At 34.5% G+C, this 20,939-nt stretch overlaps 1 protein-coding gene across 1 annotated transcript in view; it reads right to left on the bottom strand.

Moving 5' to 3' along the window:
• Positions 1-557: 557 nt before the first annotated feature.
• Positions 558-20,939, bottom strand: part of LOC145680243 (prolyl 4-hydroxylase subunit alpha-1-like) — a 56,164-nt gene continuing 35,782 nt past the window's right edge. The window contains exons 7-9 of the mRNA XM_081750572.1: positions 11,812-11,865; positions 6,709-6,874; positions 558-859 (exon numbers count right to left, since the gene is read on the bottom strand). Of these exons, the coding sequence (XP_081606698.1) occupies positions 783-859; positions 6,709-6,874; positions 11,812-11,865 (297 nt within the window). The 3' untranslated portion in view covers positions 558-782. The remainder of the gene's footprint in view (positions 860-6,708; positions 6,875-11,811; positions 11,866-20,939) is intronic.

The raw sequence follows: 20,939 nt of genomic DNA, 5'->3' as shown, positions 1-20,939 counted from the left end.
AAGAATGTTTTCTATTGTTATGCCTAAAAATATAACCACTGAGTAGTAAATAAAATAATTTTATGTAGATTCACATATTAACATGGTTACCTAATAATAGTAATTTACAGAGAGTATGACATGAATTTAGATTGTGTCAGAGTAAATTTTTATTAAAGAACCTACTATATCTTACATCTTTTTAGGAAGATGATATGTCATTTTCATCTTATTTAAGTAAATGTTAGATTCTTAAGTTGAATGGAGTTTCAGGATTAATTTAAAGTAATCTCCGATTACTATTCAAAATTGTGATAAAAATTCGATTTGATGATTTCACAAATCTTATAGATCAATATATGTCTATAGAATTAAAATGAATGTTTTTATTTCAAATCATATCGTTTTATCTTAAACTAAAACATCTTGTAAATTTAGCATAGTACCACACAAAATAAATTAAACTGTATATTTATATATTTCTTATAAATATTATAGTACTATTAACTTTATTCAGTTTAAAGTTACAAATAGTAATTCCAATTATAGTTAATAACAAGTATACAAATAGTCGAAAAAAACATATGATTCTAATTTAGTAGAGAATCAAAATCCTATCACTAATGGGTTGTTTGTTTCACTGTATATTTCAAATGTGTAGACTTTATCTAGTATTCACACAGATGGGAAGAAGTACAGAAGTGCCAAATTGAGAGTATCAAATTTAGTCTTATTAGCTGAGTCGTTTGATTTTCTTTTTCGATCATGTCCTTTTCCATATCTGGTCACTTGTCTTCTTATCTTTAATCCTGATTCTCATACATGACTTCGCAAGGTCTTCTGAATTCTTGTCCTCGTTCACGAATCCATTTATTACAAACTGAAACATATATTATTATTGACGTAAATTTTATAAGCAAAATTAATTGGCAATTAAATTCAAAACAATAATCACAAATGTTCATATTAAAAACTTCTTTATTTTAAGACAATTGTCGTGAATGGGGAGATGGTAACTTATTTTTTTTAACTGAAATCTGTCAACTATGATAATTTAGCCAAATATGAAGAAAATAAATGAATTTCAGAATGAATTTTTCATATGTGTGTTTTAGGATTAACTAATTCATATCGGACTCCCGAACAGAAACATCAAAGCAATTTAGTGACCATGTCTGTAGCGAAAACTCCCAGTCACGAACACTCTTCAGTTTTATTAGAAAGAAGAAAAGAAGGGGTCAGAAAGAAGAGAAGGAGGTAGGAGAAAGGAGGAAAAGAGGAAGAGGAAAGGGAGAAAGGAAGAAGGAACTAGAGATAAAGGATTACTGGATAATTATAGAAATGTGGTAAAGAAACTTGATTAGTTATTAAAAAGGTGATTCATATTCCACGGTTATTACTAGAAGGTTCAATTCTGAAGTGATCCCGAAGACACATGGTCCCTCATACTATCCCGACCTGGATCCAGGCAACTGCACAAGTGGGAGTTGCCCTAACCCAGCCCTGGTGAGAGAAGTTTTGATTTAATTGTTTGTCTATTATTTCGAAATGCTAAATGACCTTTATCCAGTATTCGAAATTTTGTAATGAAGATCGAACACACATTTGAATCAGATAAGAAAAAAATAGTTAAAGAAACGTATATATTCGTCGCCAATAGAACTTTCGAGAAGACTGCCGTTATTCAGGCTCATCCTGTTATTTTGGCTTTTCTTCCAGAGCCGATTTCGACTACTTTAAAATTGGTTATCTTTCATGACCTCCATCATACACTAATACATATAACATGTTATTCCACACATATTATAAACACTATCTTAGTAAGTCAATATTAAATGCTACCACTTAAAACTAAATTTATCATTCATTCACACACACTCACATACATACACGACAGCGTAACGACATGGGTGAAACTACTTTAAAGAAATCATCTAACTACAATTTGGTGAAGATTTATTACATCTATTAGGAAATTAAACACAGAATGTATGAACATGCAATACACATACATTTAAACATATCAATCCACACACGAGTTTAAACAATAGTAATGCAACGATATATATATATATATATATATACACAGACAGATTAAAAGGAAAGAAAAATATATTTTATTTAACTTTTGGTAAATATGATAGAAGTTCGTGAATAAGCACAGTTTACAATATGATGAGAAAAAACTTGAAAATGAGTGTTAGAAATTACTATTTATCTCATTTATGAACATTTTGAAAGTAATTAAACGAATCCTCTGTCCTACTTTCAGACGAGCTATAATATCATACGTATTGTGGAAGCAGCCTTTCTGGTGTCCATGCATTTCACTTTATTGCATTTCTTATACACACATAAGATTACGTTCATTAATCGTAACTAACACATATCCTGTTCGTCGAAGTATCTATCAAATACATTTCTCCCATTTCTGGGATTAAGAGATCCAAGTCTTTTCACTGATATCACGATGACTAATTTTACTTATTCTGTCATTCGCTTACTATCACATTCACTAACTATATTACACTTTGTACTACTAAGTACACACATTTATGGTTAGATTCACAGACTATATATATATATATATATATATATATATATATATATATATATATATATATATATATATATATATATGAACGAGAATTTTTGAAGTTCAGAAGGACTTTCGTTGGTATTGCGAGCACAACTACTGAGGTGGAAACAATGGTCAAGTTTGAGGATCCGTATGAGGGGGATGGAAGTCGAAATGTAGTTCATAGTTTACTGACTTGAGGGTTGATTTAAGGATACATTAGGGTTACGATGACCTGCCTAAATCCCATGCTACATGCAGTTGGTGTATCACAGACGATGTTAGTCGTTACATATACTACTTAATAATATTACGAAGTTTGAAGAAAATATTTATAACATGCGGCGGTATCTACTAACATTGACATTTTATATTTGTTGGATATTTCGAAACTATAGCAACCAAGGACCGTTCGGGGTAGGTACTAAGACCCTTTGAACATATTTATCTATTCAATTCTCCATTATACATTTTACTTCAATATCATATTTATATTCCATACATATTTATATCTTAATACACATATACTCAATAATCATTTAAACTTTCAAAACAATAACCCCGACAAATTAAATTTTTAGGTTGAAACACTTCACATAAAGAATCCGAAATATATCGGAAATTTAATTAACTGACCACACATAATGATAAAATTAGTATTCTCAAGTATTTTGTCAATATTAGTAGATATTTAATTCGCATGGCCGGCACATAAACACAGAATATGTATAAATATATGGTTCTAAAAGGTTTCGGACACTACTTTTGGGCCCAAATTACCATGATAACATTCACATTTATGGTAACCAATGGTGACCAAAGTAGAAATGACTGTTGGTCCAACGGAGAATTTTGAAGGGATAATGATAAAGAAGCGAAATTAAAATTAAATTGTGTACTGAACCATCGTTCGCTATTGCAGTAGATCAAAAATATGATAGAAAACGTTTCCTTAATATTCAACATCAACGAATACCTCCACGAATCGTGTCTCGCGACATCTCAGTTGGTAATTCCTTTAAATGATATATGTTAAATTGATATATGTTAAATTGTATATATATATCCTTGGTTCAAATGATATATGTTAAATTGTTGATACATGTCAAGTTCAAAACTTGGGGGAGGTTGAAAATTTTTTAAATCTTGAAGGAGAGAATAGAGGGATAGATAGAGATAAGAAACAAAAAGCAAAAGAGGCGCCAAAGGAATAAGCTAGGACACTAAAACTACAAAGATAAGTGGTCGAATTTAGACATATGACAATCTACAGCCAAATATACTTTCATATGCCGAAAAAGAGGTGGCCTACTAAATAGGTAGCCTAAGATAAATACCTCCAAGTTCGTGACCAGTCCGTATCCTCAATGAGATTTTCATAAAGACAAAGGCTTTAGGGAAAGCCCACTCCTCACTTTATCTGGCCAACCGCCATTGGAGACCCCGGCCCTACCGGAAGTGTCAGTATGGTTTCTTAATTTAGAATTTTTAAATAAAAAAAAATATCAGACCCCTCAGAAACTGAGAAGATTTTCGAGTAAAGTATGGAAACTAGAACAAAGTCAATAACTAGAAAAATCTACAGGGATTTGCCAAAATTTTAAAAAAGAAATAAACTAAATTTTGCACTAGTAAGTTGTCTGCCAAATATTACTAGTAGCTCCCAAATCCTCAAGGGTGCCAACCTTGAGGCGTCAGGTAATTTCAAAACACTATATATACTAGAAGTAGAAGAAATGAAAATTCATGGACATTGGGGATTTTAAACGGCATGGTACGGTAATAACGAGATTTTACTATAATAAATTTTCTATATTATTCGATCCTATGCATTTCTTCCCCTCTGAGGGCAGTAGTGAATTTAGCTTAATGAGGTGACGTGAAAAATATTCAAAGTTTCAGAGTAGTATCGCAAAAGTAAACTGAACGAGTATTTTAAATTGTATCAATTCTGTAAACGGTTATTCTGTTCTATGATTAACTGGAAAATATCCGGGATTCTATACTATGTGACTATTATTCGTATCATGAGGCGGTTGATCTGTTAGTATGTATGTTTACTATCAAATGTCAAGCCACAAAGTGAGAATACAATCCATCACTTTTGCACATCACACTATCCTCACACAAATATTCTGACGCGACGTAATGATTAACGCCCTACTGTATTTATCATTATATAAATACAATCAATACCTCGTAATAAACTTCACAACTGGGCACATATATATACACGGGTGTCCTATTATTTGTTTATACTCTCTACCATACGCACACACGCACACGCACACACACACACACACACACACACATATATATATATATATATATATATATATATATATATATATATATATGCTCCACAACGTCTGATAGGTGAACAGTTATTATATGAGTTCGAACTCGGGCATAACGCTGCAGCAGCAACCCAAAATATTTGTCATGTAAGAAGAGAAAATGCAGTGAACAACAGCACAGCAACTCATTGGTGTCAGAAATTTGGTGCAGGTTGTAAAAATATCACAGATCAGCCAAACTCCAGCCGCCCCAGGATAACAGACTTTTAAATCATACGACGCGCTACTGAGGAAAATTCATCCACCAACACTTGACGATTGTCAAACCAACTCATAATCAAACCAACCCCAGTCCAGTTTAGTGCGTCGTCTTTACAAACTCGGGAAAACCACTAGGAACTGTCGCGTTGTGCCACATGAATTGACCCCAGCTTAAGCCCAAAAAATCCATTGCAAAATCCATTTGATGTGTGTTTTCTGAAAACGACTGTCAAATGAGACAAAAACTGGATATTTTTCTGAAATCCAAATGAGCAAAAACAGTAATTGATCAAGGGGCAGCTTCCAAAACTGATCATCAACCAGAGTCATTTCAAGCATAAATTCATTCTCTATGTGTGGTGAAACTATAGCGGAGCAATTCAGTTTGAGTTAGTTCCTAACGGTCGTGCCATCAGTGCCAATTTTTATTTCGAACAGTTGAAGCGTATGTATGTTGCACTATTCCAAAATATCCTGCATTGGCGAACCGAAAGGCACTCTGCTGCAACAGAATAATGCAAAACTACGCTTGGTTCGAGAAAGGGAACAAAACGTTCAGGAACTTGATGACATCGAACTCATGCCACACTCGGCATATAGTCCTGCCCTTGTCCCTTCGGAATAATACCTGTTTCGGTTCATAGCGCATTTCATGCAATCATAGTACTTTACCAACCAGGAGGTGGAAGTAATAGTGCTAATTTCTTTGTCTCTAAGGACGAGTCAAGTGTCGATGTGAAATTGAGGAACTGGCAGGAAGTTGGCTATAGACAATCCAACAAAGTGGCTGTACTATAAATGTTAACTTACTTTCATTATACTGTATCAGAATATTGCAAGACTTTCCCTTGCACTATATTGACTGGTAATGTATTTATATATTTCATGTAATATTATTCTACATATGATTGGATGTAGTAATTGTTTTTAAATCATGTGTTGATTGGCGAGCGCAACAGATTTTGCTACTGGCACGGTGGCTCAGTGGTGCACGAATTACCTCTGGTCCGTGGGATACCTAGTTCGATCCCTGACCAAGTAAATTTGTGGTGGACAATGTCGTGTCCCTAGGTTTTCTCGGGTATCCCGTTTCCTTCCACATTCTTATTTAACCAATTCTATCATTAGCATTTAATTGTATTAAACATTCGCCTTCCTTAGCCTGAAAAACATAACCGTGGGACGTTAAACTGAAAGAAAGGCAGATTGTGGTAGGCATTGGAAACTCAAGTTTTATATGATGTCATGTAATTAACTAGACACTATGTAACTGACATCATGTAGTACGTCCCTCATGATCCAATTTCTTCTCTGCCAATGTTCCAACCTGTTTATCTTCGTCTTTTCAATTACATCCATAATTGCCATTTTGTCCCCCATTATTTCCAAAACCTTGTTATGTGTTTTCCGTTCAACCTAACTAATTCCCTCAATACTTCTCCACACCGATATTTCAAAGGCTTCTAGTCTTTTTAAATCGCTTTTGCATAGTGTCCATGTTTCTGGCCCATATAGTATATAGTATTAAAGTTTAATAGAGATTCAAAAGTAAATAAGTAAAGCAAAAAAGAAAAATTGAACTTTACAACTTACTCCACTTGTGCCCCATAAGTACAGGACATGCAGCGTGAAGACTTAATGGTTCGAATTTACCATTTGTCTTGAGGTTGTACCAGAACAGGGCAGATCCCTTCTTTGGTTGTACAGCTACTTTAATTAGTGGGAACACAGTAGCACCACCTTGTTCCACATCAGACATCTGAAATTTTAAAACAAAATCAAAAATTTTTCGTATAATTCCAGCAAGGATACACGTTTCTGTAAGCCTGAATTTGCTTTAACATGAAATGGACTTGTATATAATATTTTTCAAGTGTAAGCCTCAATTACAAATGAGACACGGAGAAAGTCTCTAATCTGAAACTTCGCGGTCCAAATCCCGAGGGTCAAACTCCTCTGTGTCCAAAACATCTGAGGCCAAAAAGTCGTCTGTACAAATCCTCACCATAACAATTTATTCAGTGCAGAATGACAGAATGTTCAATATAATGTAATGTGTTATACCATTTTTAAAGCTCGATTCTAAAGAGAGCCTTACAATATACAGGGTAGGCCGTTTATTATGAAACCCACTTGTAACTTTGAAATTAATACCTAAAGGAAATGAAATTTTGTACAATGAAAAATAAAAAGGGGGACATTGTTTGATATACTCTGCACTACAAAGGGATAAATAGTATTAACATCCTAACCTAAAGTTGTACGAGGGGCTACTATAATGATCTACTTTCTTTCCTTGTTTCAGATGTAGTGGACCACTGAAGTTGGAAAGGCAACCACAGACACCTAGGACCTTCATCTACCAATTGGGAGCATCACTGGTAATGCAGACGACAACACCACTTTGTACATCGTGGTCCGGAAGTGGGCGTACCCTTAATTGTTTTTTTCTGACGGTTTTAGGTTTTATCCACATCTCTTTGGTAACATTGCTTGGCATTGTCTGGTAATATTGCTTGGCATTGTCTGTCAACAATGCTATCCATGTTCATTTGTCTTCTGCTGTTTTCTGCTTGGTAACAGTTATTTGCAGTGAAGTTGGAGTAATCAACAATGTGTGATCAAAATCCATAAAACATTGAACAAAGATTAGTTGTTGCGGTTTGGCTTCACGAAAGGCGTTACACAGGTGACACCATGAAAAGTGTTAAAGCGAAATTTACAGACCGCTTTGCTACGGGCAGTGTGAAAGACCTTCCCAGACGCAGTCGACCGTTAAACTGGAGGGAAACATGTGAAGTGGAAGCATCAGTGCAGCAGTTGCCTTCAAAATGAACACATAAAAGGTCTTTGGAGCTTGGTATTCCTCGGACCGCCATGATGAGGCACATGAAAGAAGATCTAAAATTGAGGGTTTACAGTCCAATGCATGTGAATGAACTGAGTGACGCCGACGCCGGAAAGAGGCATGCAGAACTTTCCTTAAGGCGTTAACTTCCAAAGGATCCCGTGCAGCAGTCCTCTTCACAGACAAGTGTGCTATCTACCAGAGTATGCATTCTCGGAACGTTGTAATGTGGTGTTAAGAAAACCGTCGGTTTTACAAAGAGATAAAAAAAAACACCACACGTGATGGTGTGGGCTGGAATACAACACATATTTCTGGGCATTACTTCTTCGATGCAATGTTAATGGACATTCTTACCTGGAGATGTTTAATGAGTGGTTGGTGCTTCAACTGAAAGAAAATAGTATCAAAGACACGGTTGTGATACAGCAGGATGGAGCATCAGCGCACTTCGCGATTCACGTGCACAATTACCTGAATCAGATGTTTCCTGTCCGTTGGTTTGGAAGAGGTTTTGAATCTTTACCAGCTCCCTTTGCTTGGCCTCCAAGATGTCCCGATCTGACGACACCAGACAATGCTCTCTGGAATTCATAAAGCAACAAATAAGAAACACTAAATATCACACAACGCAGGAGTTACGAACAGCTGTGAAACACGCTTTCATCCTCGTGACTCCGAAGTACCTCCGGAAAACATCTGCGAGAACTTGGCACAGAATTCAGCTGTGTTACGATATGGATGGTGACCATACCGATGTTTATGACTCTAAAGACTCATTAAGACTTCTACCATAACTAACACTATACTCTTGAGACTAAAGGGGGTACGTCCACTTCCGGACCACCCTGTATATCCCATTTCTTGAACCCCTGTCAATGTTACAAATGGACAACATGGAAAGTGACTATGATGCACAGAGCTAAACATCGTGGTTCCTGTGCTAAGAGAGCTTGGCTGCTGCTGAAATCCATTGGCAATGTATGGAAAACATGTGTAGTCGAGGAAATGAGTATACAACTGGGTAGAAGGTTGGAAACTGAGTAGCACATCGACGGTAAAGAGGAACAGTTCTAGAAGGAAAGTGATAGTAACAACTCCAGCTATCATCGCCGTGGCAGAGAAGATCATTCAAGAGAACGAATACATCATCTTCTCTGAAATGGGGACTGCTACAGTACTAACCACAAACACCTTGTAGCGCATCCTACACAACCATTTACAGTTGGGGAAGGTCAGTGTAAGGTGGGTTCCAAAACTCTTATCTGCAGATCAGAAACAATGCCATGTGGCGTGTACCGGGAACTTTTGCAACACCATAATCATGATCCCGAAGATTTCGTGTCTAGGCTCGTGACTGGTGATGAAACCTGGCTTCACCATGATCCGACAATGAAGTAGCAACCAATGCAGTGGAAACACAATGACAGACCCGCCAAAGCAATTTCGATCAACACCTTCAGTTGGGAAGCGTATGGTTATAGTGTTCTGAAACAGAAAAGGCATTATCCTGATCGACTGACTGGAACGTAGAGCCACGATTAGCAACGCAGCGTATGTGGAGACCCTCAGACGCTTACATCGTGTCATTCAAAGAAAGCGGACAGGAAAATGGATGCAATTAGCCTTCTACAACATGATAATGAACGCCTCACCTCAGTCGGGAAATCACTGGTACAATTGACCAACTAGGCTTTACAGCGCTGCCATACACTCTCTATTCTCTGAACTTAGATCCCGGCAATTACCATCTACCATCTGTTCGGGACAATGAAAAAACCTCTGGTGGTCGTCGATTTGCAAATGCTCATGAACTTGAACAAACTGACCAATAAGTGGAACTCCAAACTATTGGTTCCAGAAGAGTCTTCTGAAGATGACACACCTCTGGTAAAATGCTTAAAGATAAAGAAAGATTGTATTGAGAAGATTGACACATCAGTAGCTGTATAACCTGCGTGGATATGTGTACTATAAGTGTAAATTCTTCATTCTCGGATTTTTAATATTATTTTATGTATACCTACATAGAAAATCATAGGAACTCAAATGGTCAAATTGAGTACACAGGAATGCTTCAAGTAATGTGGTTTATTGGTTCACTAAATGTCAGTACACACAAGTGTTAATCTCAGTTTCCTTTTGTTCCAATGACAGGATCCTTGGCAGCAATTTTAAACACATGTTGAAACTTGCATGTAAATTTGATAAACAACCTCTTTGTGATTTCAGCAACAGCTCGAATACTCAAGCGACAATCTTTTCGAATCAATGCACAAACTTTGAATGTTTGAGTCCATTTTCGACGTAGAAGTTTGCCTATTGCGCCAATCTGCTTTGATCACATCTCACCCTACTTTAACCCGTTTAAACAACTTCAAAATCTTTGTGCGTGATAAACAGTCCCTTCTATAGGCTACCTTTAACAAATCACAAATACTGTCGCGGATATTCATAGTTTAAAATGAAACTTGACACGCTGTTCCATTATAACACTAACCATCTTTTCAACGGAGCACAGACGTCCGGTCCGTTACGTTTGAAGACCATAGCTGATCTGAGCAGCTTGCACCCTGGACAAACACTCATTCGATGTGCAGCAAATCGCTCTATACACTCCTGCATGGATTGACCTTCACATGTTCGCTGTACGTCAATAGCAAAATCAATCCGTTTTTTGTTACACCTTATATATATATATATATATATATATATATATATATATATATATATATATATATATATATATATATATATATATATATATATATATATATGCTGTGATATCCTGAACAATATGCACTAAAGAAATGCTTTGGTCTGGTGAGGTTCTGTGCTACGTGAGATTTTGTCCAGTGAGGTTTTGGCCAGGCGATAATGTAGCCCTAGAGATTTTGACTGCAAAATTTGTACCCATACCTTCCCTTGACTTCACAACCTCAGCTGTAGTCACTAGATATTTTTGATTTACAAGCAAAGAAACATCCTTTCGTATAAGAATTGAACTATGAACTCATTTATTACTACTCCTAGTCGCATTCTGCTTTACGTGGTCATCCTAGCTTACATTATTTACAAGTATTAGATCAAAGTTACAATACAGAGAGAAATAATACTACAGTAGGTATGAGAGTTCCTCCCGTAGAGACTCGATTCCTGGCGTAAGCTCATATAGTTCACGCAATAAGTTATAGGTTTGCGTCACATAGAGTCTCGGTGCTGAAAAGCGACGTTAAACTAAATTAACCAACGAAATTAACCAACTAAATACAACAAAGGGATTGAGGTCTAGAGCAGTCGAAAGCAGGTCTGTACCACTGGAAAATTTGCTCAATTTTATGTAACGTTGTTATGAACATGGAATTGACTTTGGATAAATAATCACATAATACTCTCGATAATGTTTTGAGTTAGTTAGAAATTAAATGGCTTAATATGGAAAAAGAGGAAAGCGAGTATTTGTGCTCGAAGTTGATTGCAATCTCATGCACATTAAAAATAGAACGTGATTATTGCCTGAACATAAAAATGAATTTTAATAGTAAGACTTAAATACCATTTTATCTAGTGTAATATTGAAATTAGCGTAGCAAATTCTGATCCCCGATCATCCTCTCCGAATAGGTCTACAGCGTTGTTAAGAGTATTTATCTGAATTTCCCACTGCTGATTGTAAACCAATTCTTGATTTCAGCAGAAAAGAAAGGCACTAATTAATTTGTTAACAGTTCAGTAATATTTTATCTTGTTTTAGTGTTTATAGCACGCTACACTAATTAACATTAAACCATTAAAATGATAAATAATGCAATAGTTTAGAAAAGTTAAAAATACTGGAAATAACTTACGTAAAACAACACGGTTGCTATTCTGTTTCCATCGTCACCAATATTTCTTGAATGCTGTCAAAATAATATTAGACACAGCTATAATTATTATTACATAACTTTCTATTGTGTTTAAAGTTAATACAATTCCTTGTATGAAAGCAAGCAGTAAAAATATTTGAGTGTTAGATGAAATTATCAAAAGAACAAGGAATAGACAAACAATAAGAATATTGCTTATCATTTTTTAAAAAAACAACTTCTCTTCAATCGTGCTGTTTAAAATCTCACTTTTTATGACGAGAATATAGTATTAGTCAGAGCTAGAATTATAACAAGAAAATTAACGCAATGGTTGTTCAGTCAAAGATCTTGCAAGCTTGTTTCTAGTCAGTATTACCTGTAAAACAAACATTGCAATTCTACAAGCACTTACTACTGCCTTCCCCATTATTAATGTTTTCGTATTATTTTTATACATTTTATTTCTGTTTCGTTACAATTCTTTTGCATTGTTGTGTCAGATTGAGGGTGTAAAATTAACATTTCTTGGTTAAACTGGGGCTTTGCGTACCCCCAGCGGCACGGCTGTATCATAGCGTTGCTCCACATGAGTTCCTACGGTGAATTGAACCTGGGTCTCCCGCGTTAAAAACGCGTAGTACGTTAACGATATAGCCATGAGGGAGCTCCTTAACATTTTTTTGAATACGATTAAATCTTTCATGTAATGTGCAATGGTTATTCAGCTGAAGAAGACAACTGATAAACTCACAGCTGATAAACTCATGTGAATTATTCTGCCGCCCAAAGGCAAGACTGCAACTTCAGATTTGACCGAAAATGTGTTATTAACACTCGAACTATTGTTAGTAATTCAAATTATACAAAAATCAAACTCTGAAGAATATTCAACACACACTTGAATTCTTCTATATCTTTATTCTTAATCTGTGCCCTTTTGAAACACAGCTATCTATATCAATCGTACTCCACAAGTACACTAATTCTGTTGCACATCAATCTATATCTTCATCATCGTTACCATTGTATTTTATCTTTCATGATAATGTGACTAGCTTCCATTATATTCTAACTTTATTTGCACATACTTCTATCTTAATTACATAACGGTCTACATCATATTTGTAAGTACTTAGTGCCCTGTTCCCACATCCTACACTTCTTCCTCCTTTACAAAATGGGAACCTTAAAAAAATGAAATATTGCCAAGAATACAATATCCTTCATAAAAATCAATTTTTACCTAATTCCAATTACAAAATCAATAGTACCGGTGATAAATTCAGCATAATAAAACTAATGAGTCAACTTCTATTCCATAAGTAGTATTTTCATCTAACATTCTCCCTAGTCTATATAACACTCATCGAGACTCTTATGAAATGGAAGCCTCTTTTAGTATATTGGCTAAATGCATGTATTGGATGGCTTATTTTCCAGATTCTTGATCTTCAATGCATCTACCTCCAGCTTTTTCTTTTTTTTTTTCATATCAACTCTCAGTTGCTCTAATACCTCCTCACGTTTATTTCGATTCACAAATAATAAACTGCTCAAATATTGCAAATATTTTAACTTGTTCTAAATCATCATCGCTATTATTTTCCTAATTTCTCTACTAAACATTGAAACAATTCGAATGTACATTTACAATTATTCTGTACAATTTCTTCTTGTCCTTTCTCTTCTTCCATATTATCCTCTTCAAACTTCAACTATTTCGTTTGTTTCTTTCACAACCTCTTCTGCAGTATTTTGGTTGTTAATAACCTCTTTTCAGCACTATTAGATGGGTTTTGGTTTTCCAGAACTTTCTTATTTTCTTTCATTCCTTTTTAATCTTCTTCCCATCCTTGTCTTGGATTTCAGCCTCTTCTTTAGACTCACAGTCACCTATTACTTTTGGATTACAATTTATTTATTGATTTTCTTCTTTGTAACTTATTACTGTAATGTCCTCTTCAAAACTTTTAACCTCTTTCTGTACTTGTGTTTGCATTACACTCAAACGATTTGTACACTGTTATATGGTCGGTTGTAAAACTGCACCAGTCTTCTTTGAAAGCAAAAAGCTGTTACAATTGATGTTCCCATTGGGCAATAGGCTGGTAGAATTGATAACCATAATTCTTGCTTTATCAGTACTATGGTTACTACCTTGCACTACTTTTGTTTGAAATTGTTGTATCGGAAGTACACTAATTTAAAAACGTTTTGTGTCTACAGATTTACGTGAAATTCTGTGACATGAAAAACATTATTTTCCATACGCAGGGCAGTTCCGAAACTCATAAAATTTGTTCTACTGCATGGATACTGCAATTTTTGATATTTAGTTACTTGTGAACACCGTTGACAAACAGCTGTTAGTGGCTGCTGACTATTTTGTATTTGGTTAAAAGAAACTTGAGTAGTATTGATTTAGTCTGGTATCCATCAAAGAGATAAGAGAGCCTTGATAAGAGAGCACATATCTACTGTTTAACTATGGATAAAGGCAGATAGTGAGTATAGAAGGAGGTGATGAAATTGGGTCAGTTTTTTTTCCTGGAGATAGATGACGAAATAATGTTAGGAAATGAGAAAGGGTGAATGACCACTACGAAGGTCACAGTGGATGCTCCCTACTACATGGTTCCTGGTTCCCAGGACCACACCGCATGGCCCCTGGAAATGACCCCCAGGACCCAAGATTGACCCCTGTGCAGGACCCATACGAACAGCATGTGAGCATATATAATTTATTAGAAGCTATTTGTTAAAAAGATGTAAGCAGATAAAAGGAAATGGTCCATGGTTCCCAGGACCACAGTGGATGACCCCTGGAAATGACCCCCAGGACCCATGGCCCCATGCAGGACCCGCACGAACAGTATGTGCGAACAATAGAGGCTATCTGTTAAAAAGATGTAAGCAGATAAAAGAAAATGGTCCCTGGTTCCCAGGACCACAGTGGATGACCCATGGAAATGACCCCCAGGGCCCATGGCCCCATGCAGGACCCACACGAACAGTATGTGAGAACAATAGAAGCTACCTGTTAAAAAGGTGTGAGCAAATAAAAGGAAATGGTCCCTTGCAGGACCCATACGAACAGTATGTGAGAAACTTAAAATAAGCCCCTCCCCCTCCTACCCCCTACAACAAGTATAGTATGAAAAGGGTAATATTTATTAAAAACATTTTTCTTACTTCTGAGCTGAAGAGTAACATGCACAGACATCCTTCCTTGAGAGCCGATGAAATTGAAATGAACGAGAGAAAAGCCGTTTGGCTTGGCTTTAGTGACGTCAAGATTAACTTTGTACCGTATCAGAATGATGAAACTGATTAACCTAGACTTTACTTGTTTACAAGAAACACAGATTACTTGCAATCATCTACAAACATTTGTATGATTTGAACTTAATGAGAACTTTGAATAACAATCACGTGCAAGGTTAAAAACCTTTATTATTGACAAGCATGAGTGATATCTAACAGAGTTAATCACAGATGGATCACGAGTTTATGTGTCTAAGTTTAATTGATACTGATGATAGAGAAAAAATAAACCGATAAACACGGGTATTTAGAAAAAAATAGATTAATCAAAATCACGAGAACTGATTGAACGCTAGCCCTATTACAACTGACGTATATAGTTTGAATTATGAGAAACTCATTGATTACATGCAGCTTAATTGGGAAACGAAGAAAGAAAAAACCAATATGTAGCTGAAATATATATATATGCACTTTTCCGCCATTTTTACCCTGAGGTGAACGAAATTTTGTACTTTATATGTAGATTGATTGCTTGACCGTTAGCAGCGAGTCTATTTGAGACGTGATCCTACATGGAATTAAACCCGAACCTTTTACGCCAAAAGGTCTGTACGCTATTCACTTAACCACAGAGGAACTTTTATATGTAAAACGATGAGAAATTATGCGCTTAACAGAATATTTCCTATGCACTTTAACTGTAATAAACTAATTAAAGATAAAATTTGATTATTTTATACATGTTTATATAAATCCATGTACAATAAACGATTTATTATTTTAGTACCATTATACTGTTTTGCATGAGTTGCCACTTGAAAAAAACGATAGTTATCTAACTAAATGCCTGGCATATTCGTTAATTTTAAATTGAATTGTTTTTATTGTATATGTTTCTAATACATTAGTCGGAGCAACTTATTTTATGGATTGATTGCTAAGCAAGCACAGAACACTTACTGTGTGAACCTACAAATATTTAAAAATTGCAATATTGTTTTAAAAAATGTTCCAATTTTGTTAAAATTGCATAGACTTGTTGAAGAATTGCAATAATAAAACAGGACCCCCTGTGGTATAGTTTTTATGCAAGATCCCAATATTACCTATGGTATAGTTCGAATGCAGGAGCCACATTATTTATTCCTACGCTTCATTAGAAGCTATATGTTAAAAAGATGTGAGCATATATAAATTGTTAGAAGCTACCTGTTAAAAAGATGTGAGCATATATAATTTATTAGAAGCTACCTGTTAAAAAGATGTAAGCAGATAAAAGAAAATGGTTCCCTTCCCTGATTGCATGGACAGTGAATGACCCCAGGCCCCATGGCCCCTGGAAATGGTTCCCTGTGCAGGACCACAGTGGATGAGCCCCTATGCAGGACCCACACGAACAGTATGTGAGAAGTGAAAAATATAGCAAGCTATACTCATACACTATGTGTGTGAGCAGATAAAAGGAAATGGACCCCTTCCCTGCTTTGCAGCTTATGTAATGGTTTCTAACTTTTATTTCTTTGTATGGCAAGCCATACTTCTTGTTAAAAAGCTTGTTGGTAAAAACAGGACCCATACGAACAGTATGTAAACATATTTTTATTGTTTTGTATTTGTTAATACCTCGACTTGAACAAAGTGTGACAAGTTAAAAAGCTTCTTGTTAAAATATGACCCCTATGCAGGTATCCTGTAGTATGCAGGACCCCTAGCCTTACGAATAAAATATTTATAATTATATTAAAATGTTGATTGATTGAAATTATATTTATATGAAGACTTTAATAGAAAACAACTTTATTTTAAAGCTGGAACGTTGTTTGGAGCACTGGGTGTAATGATTTTTTCTTGACATGCTTTCAAACGAGACTGACTTTTGCGATAGAGATGCTGACTGGTGATATTATGACGTTATATGAACATTGTTTTACACAATTGCCACGACAGAGTTAATCATAGAATGATCACGAGGTGTACGTACATGAACCAAAGTTGAAATCAACTTTAGAGATTATTTAGACAGATAAGCTAACGTTTCATAGTGAACGAACTCAAGTGCTGTTACCCCTACCCTGTGATATTAGCTTAACTTATGATGACCTTGTTTACGATTTAGCAACAAGAATTTTAATTGGCGTATATAGCTTGACTCATGAGAAACTTATTTGATTCGATACAACTTAACTGGCAAAATGAAGAAAGAAAAAATTCAATATTTACCCGCAATATACATGGACTTTTCCGGCTTCCCCCATGTTTGAGAAATTATGTGCTTAATCACTTTATTTGTAATAAACTATTGTACAAACTTTCCAAAGTTAAAATTTGAACAGACTATCTGTATTTAAATGCTACCCATACGCCATTGGTTTAATGTGATATTTTCTAACCAATTGAAGCTCAATAAACTTTTAAACTCAACCCAAAGTTATAATTGCCCTATAATGTATGTATGTATAAAGTAACGCCCCCTCAATTAATCAAATGCTCATATATATATATATATATATATATATATATATATATATATATATATATATATATATAATTATATATAATTTCTTGTACAACAATTGTTCTATTATTTTTACTTTTAGCTGCATTATACTGATTTCTGTGCTACGTCCATTATGATTGCTGATTGACCTGGTTCTTGGAAAAAAACGTAAGTTTTCCAACTAATTGCTTAGTTAACTTAATGGGTTTTACACATTAAAAATGTATAATAATATATTTACTGTGTTTTTCAGCAGTAAGGCTATGTGAAACATGAACCTACAGCTTAACGTTGAATCTAAATTTTACGCCACTGCACAAGAAAGAATTGTATAATGATATTAATAATAATAATAATACCATATTTACGACGTCTTTTAACAGTAAGGCTATGTGAAACGTAAACTTATAGTTGATGGGTGGGATTCAATTCACACGAGTTTATTACGAGAATGGAAACTAACAGTAAAAACAATAATAAATTTATGAGGCACGTTAACATAGGTTGTCCATGGTTGAACATTTTATACCCTTTTAATAAATTAGTCGGAGCAACTTACGCGGAAATAATTTTTTGTTTTGTTTTGCAAAAGACCAGTGTACCCTTAGTTACTGACGCGCCCAGTTAACACAGGTTGTCCATGGTTCAACATTTTATACTTTTCTAATAAATTAGTCGGAGCAAATTGTATTTGCGAACATATTAAAAAATGTGAACCTACAAATAATTTCGAAAATAATAAAAATTGTGAACCTACATGAGCTTTCCGCTTAGAATTGAGCCCTAACGTTAAAGTTGTGTATGTTATCCGCTTAGCCATGAATGAGCTGTAACTATTTTTGATTAACGTGGATTTACATTAATTTTTTTAGTATTATGAGTGTCATATCTTTGAAAAGCTTCCTTTGAAATATAGAAATGGATATTCCAATTATATGAATTGTTGTTAAAAGAAACTTACGGTAAGAAAGAAATGTTAGTTCGCTAGATTTGTATTAGTAATGATTTTTCCCTAGATAATTTACGCAAAGCGAACGGTTCCACTAACATAGGAAATCTTTATTAGTATTCTTAGGTAGTACACGTATAGTTTTTCCATTAATGAAGATTGTTTTAGATGTTTTTTTAATTCAAAGCAGTTATTTAACCCATACTTGTATTACTTGAATTATAGAACTAACTTTTAATGGTTGAAATAATTTGCAGAACATACGGGCCTATTAAAATGTTTTAATATTATAGGAACAATAGAGAAAATTTGACATGTTTATTCCTTTAATTATTAACTAATGGTTAAGAAAAGAAATATATCATTGATTGAAATAAATAATGGTATACATTACCTTAAAATTAAAGAGAGATTGTTTACTATTGTAGAAGAGTTTGTTGTACACTAAATCCTATTTCAGAATTTTTACCCAAAGGTCTCACGACTAGCACCAATTTATTATAGTAATAGTATTAAAATAATAAGTATTTCTTAAAAGAAATAGATGCATCTATTATTGCATTTAATATATATTGTGTTTGTTCAGTTGAGGGTGGAATTAAAATTGAAGTACAGAGCATAATCATGTGAAGCAAATGCGTTTTTTTACTTATTTAATAATTGATTTGTGTGAATAGTGTTAGGAAAATAATTTAAGTTGTTTGACTTTTGCAATAGTATTGAAAATTGTTTAACGTATTATTTTTTGAGGGTGAGAAGGAAGTGAATGTATCCTATACTAATTTTAGTTTATTTACACTGACGTTAGATAGTAAAACACGTAAGGGAATTGCTAGTTTTACCGCGAGCGTTTATTTATACTAAGCTTTAGCTATTATTAAAAGCGATGTGAGCGCTAGTTTATGTATTGGAAATTGAATTTGAGCATGCTTGCACCGGCTTTAATGAATACGTTATGTGTAAGCAATTGGGAATCGAAGTACGACACCGTTTATATCAAATGAAAAACATGACATACGAGCTGTGGGCAATAAATAATTGTTGTTGTATTACACTATAAACTACCACTGGTTGGAAAATAAAATAATGTTTCAGATATTAGGAATTAAATTATTATTTTTAATGCACTTTTTGACCGTAAATGCATGCGTTAGAAATTAGATTCGCGTTTGCTGCTACCGGAAATTAAATTTGCGCACGGCTGCGCTGGGAATTAAACACGAGGGCGTTTGATTGTACCAGTTTGCATTTGGAAAGCGTGAATTAAACCTGCAAGTGTTTGAATTAATGTGCCATTTATTAGCGTGGTTATTATTATTATTTTAAAATAGTCAATGATGCATAATTGATATAAATAATTAAATACAGTGTGTGTGTGTTCAAAAGAATTTGAGATTAAAAAACTACATGACAATTTAGAATTTCCCGCTAAATAGAAACGTTTGTTTGTTTGTTTGGAGATTATTTTACCCTACTTTTGAATTTTGGATTTTTTGGAGGTTTAACATAGTCCTTATACTGATTTTGATTAGTCATAATTCATTGTCATTGACCATAAGAAGTTATAGCCATATATATATAGAGATTTTTTTGGTTAAGGATTTCCAAAGACGGATTTACTTTTGAGTTTTAGGAGTGTTTTAAAATTTGCAAATTGAGCTTAAACAAGTTTTTTAGCGTTAATTATTCGTATTTCCTTAAGTTTCTTTTCTTGGATTTTGGTTATTAAATGATTTCTAAAACCGACTTGGAACCGTTGCACTAAAGGCGGGAATGTTAAGTAAAAGCATTAGAAATTGAGCCCAAAAGGCGGGACCCACCACGATTTCATTTTGGATATGTTTGGAAAAAAAGTGGATACGTTAGGAGATTTCCCTAGAATTTCAAGATAGAACCGTTCTAACAAAAGTAAGAGCTTTAATGACTATTCTAGGGTACGAATTGAGTACAGGGATTGCTTGCATTAATTATGGAAATATTATTCATTGAGTTTTTTATACGTGACGATAAAGATTACAGTTTTTTATTTAAAAGCATGGAAGCTTAATTTAAGCAAGCGTTTAGAATATTTATTTATTTTTAGTGAGAAATTACATGTATGCTTATTGGCAAGTGATTTCCCAGGTGTTTCACGGAAAGGACAAAACAAAAGAATTTTTGTACAATGTTAGCTTCGTTCAGCACCGTTGCTATACGTAACTAATACTTTACCACAACCGGAAATTGAACATGGGTTTGCTAGCACCAAACATTAAAATATTAACGCCTGAATCTTTTTACATGCTAGATTTTATTCATGAATATATTACTGGCAGCTTAATTTCAGTTAACCAAAACGTTTAGCAGCAATCCTATATGACACATGAACCTGTACAAAGTTTAACTTTATGAGAGTTTAGATAGACATATAAA

The sequence above is a fragment of the Thermobia domestica genome, chromosome 1 (genome assembly GCF_964235325.1).
Source record: "Thermobia domestica chromosome 1, izTheDome1.hap1.1, whole genome shotgun sequence".
Classification (NCBI taxonomy): Eukaryota; Metazoa; Arthropoda; class Insecta; order Zygentoma; family Lepismatidae; genus Thermobia; species Thermobia domestica.
This window is presented reverse-complemented; position numbering and strand designations above follow the sequence as displayed.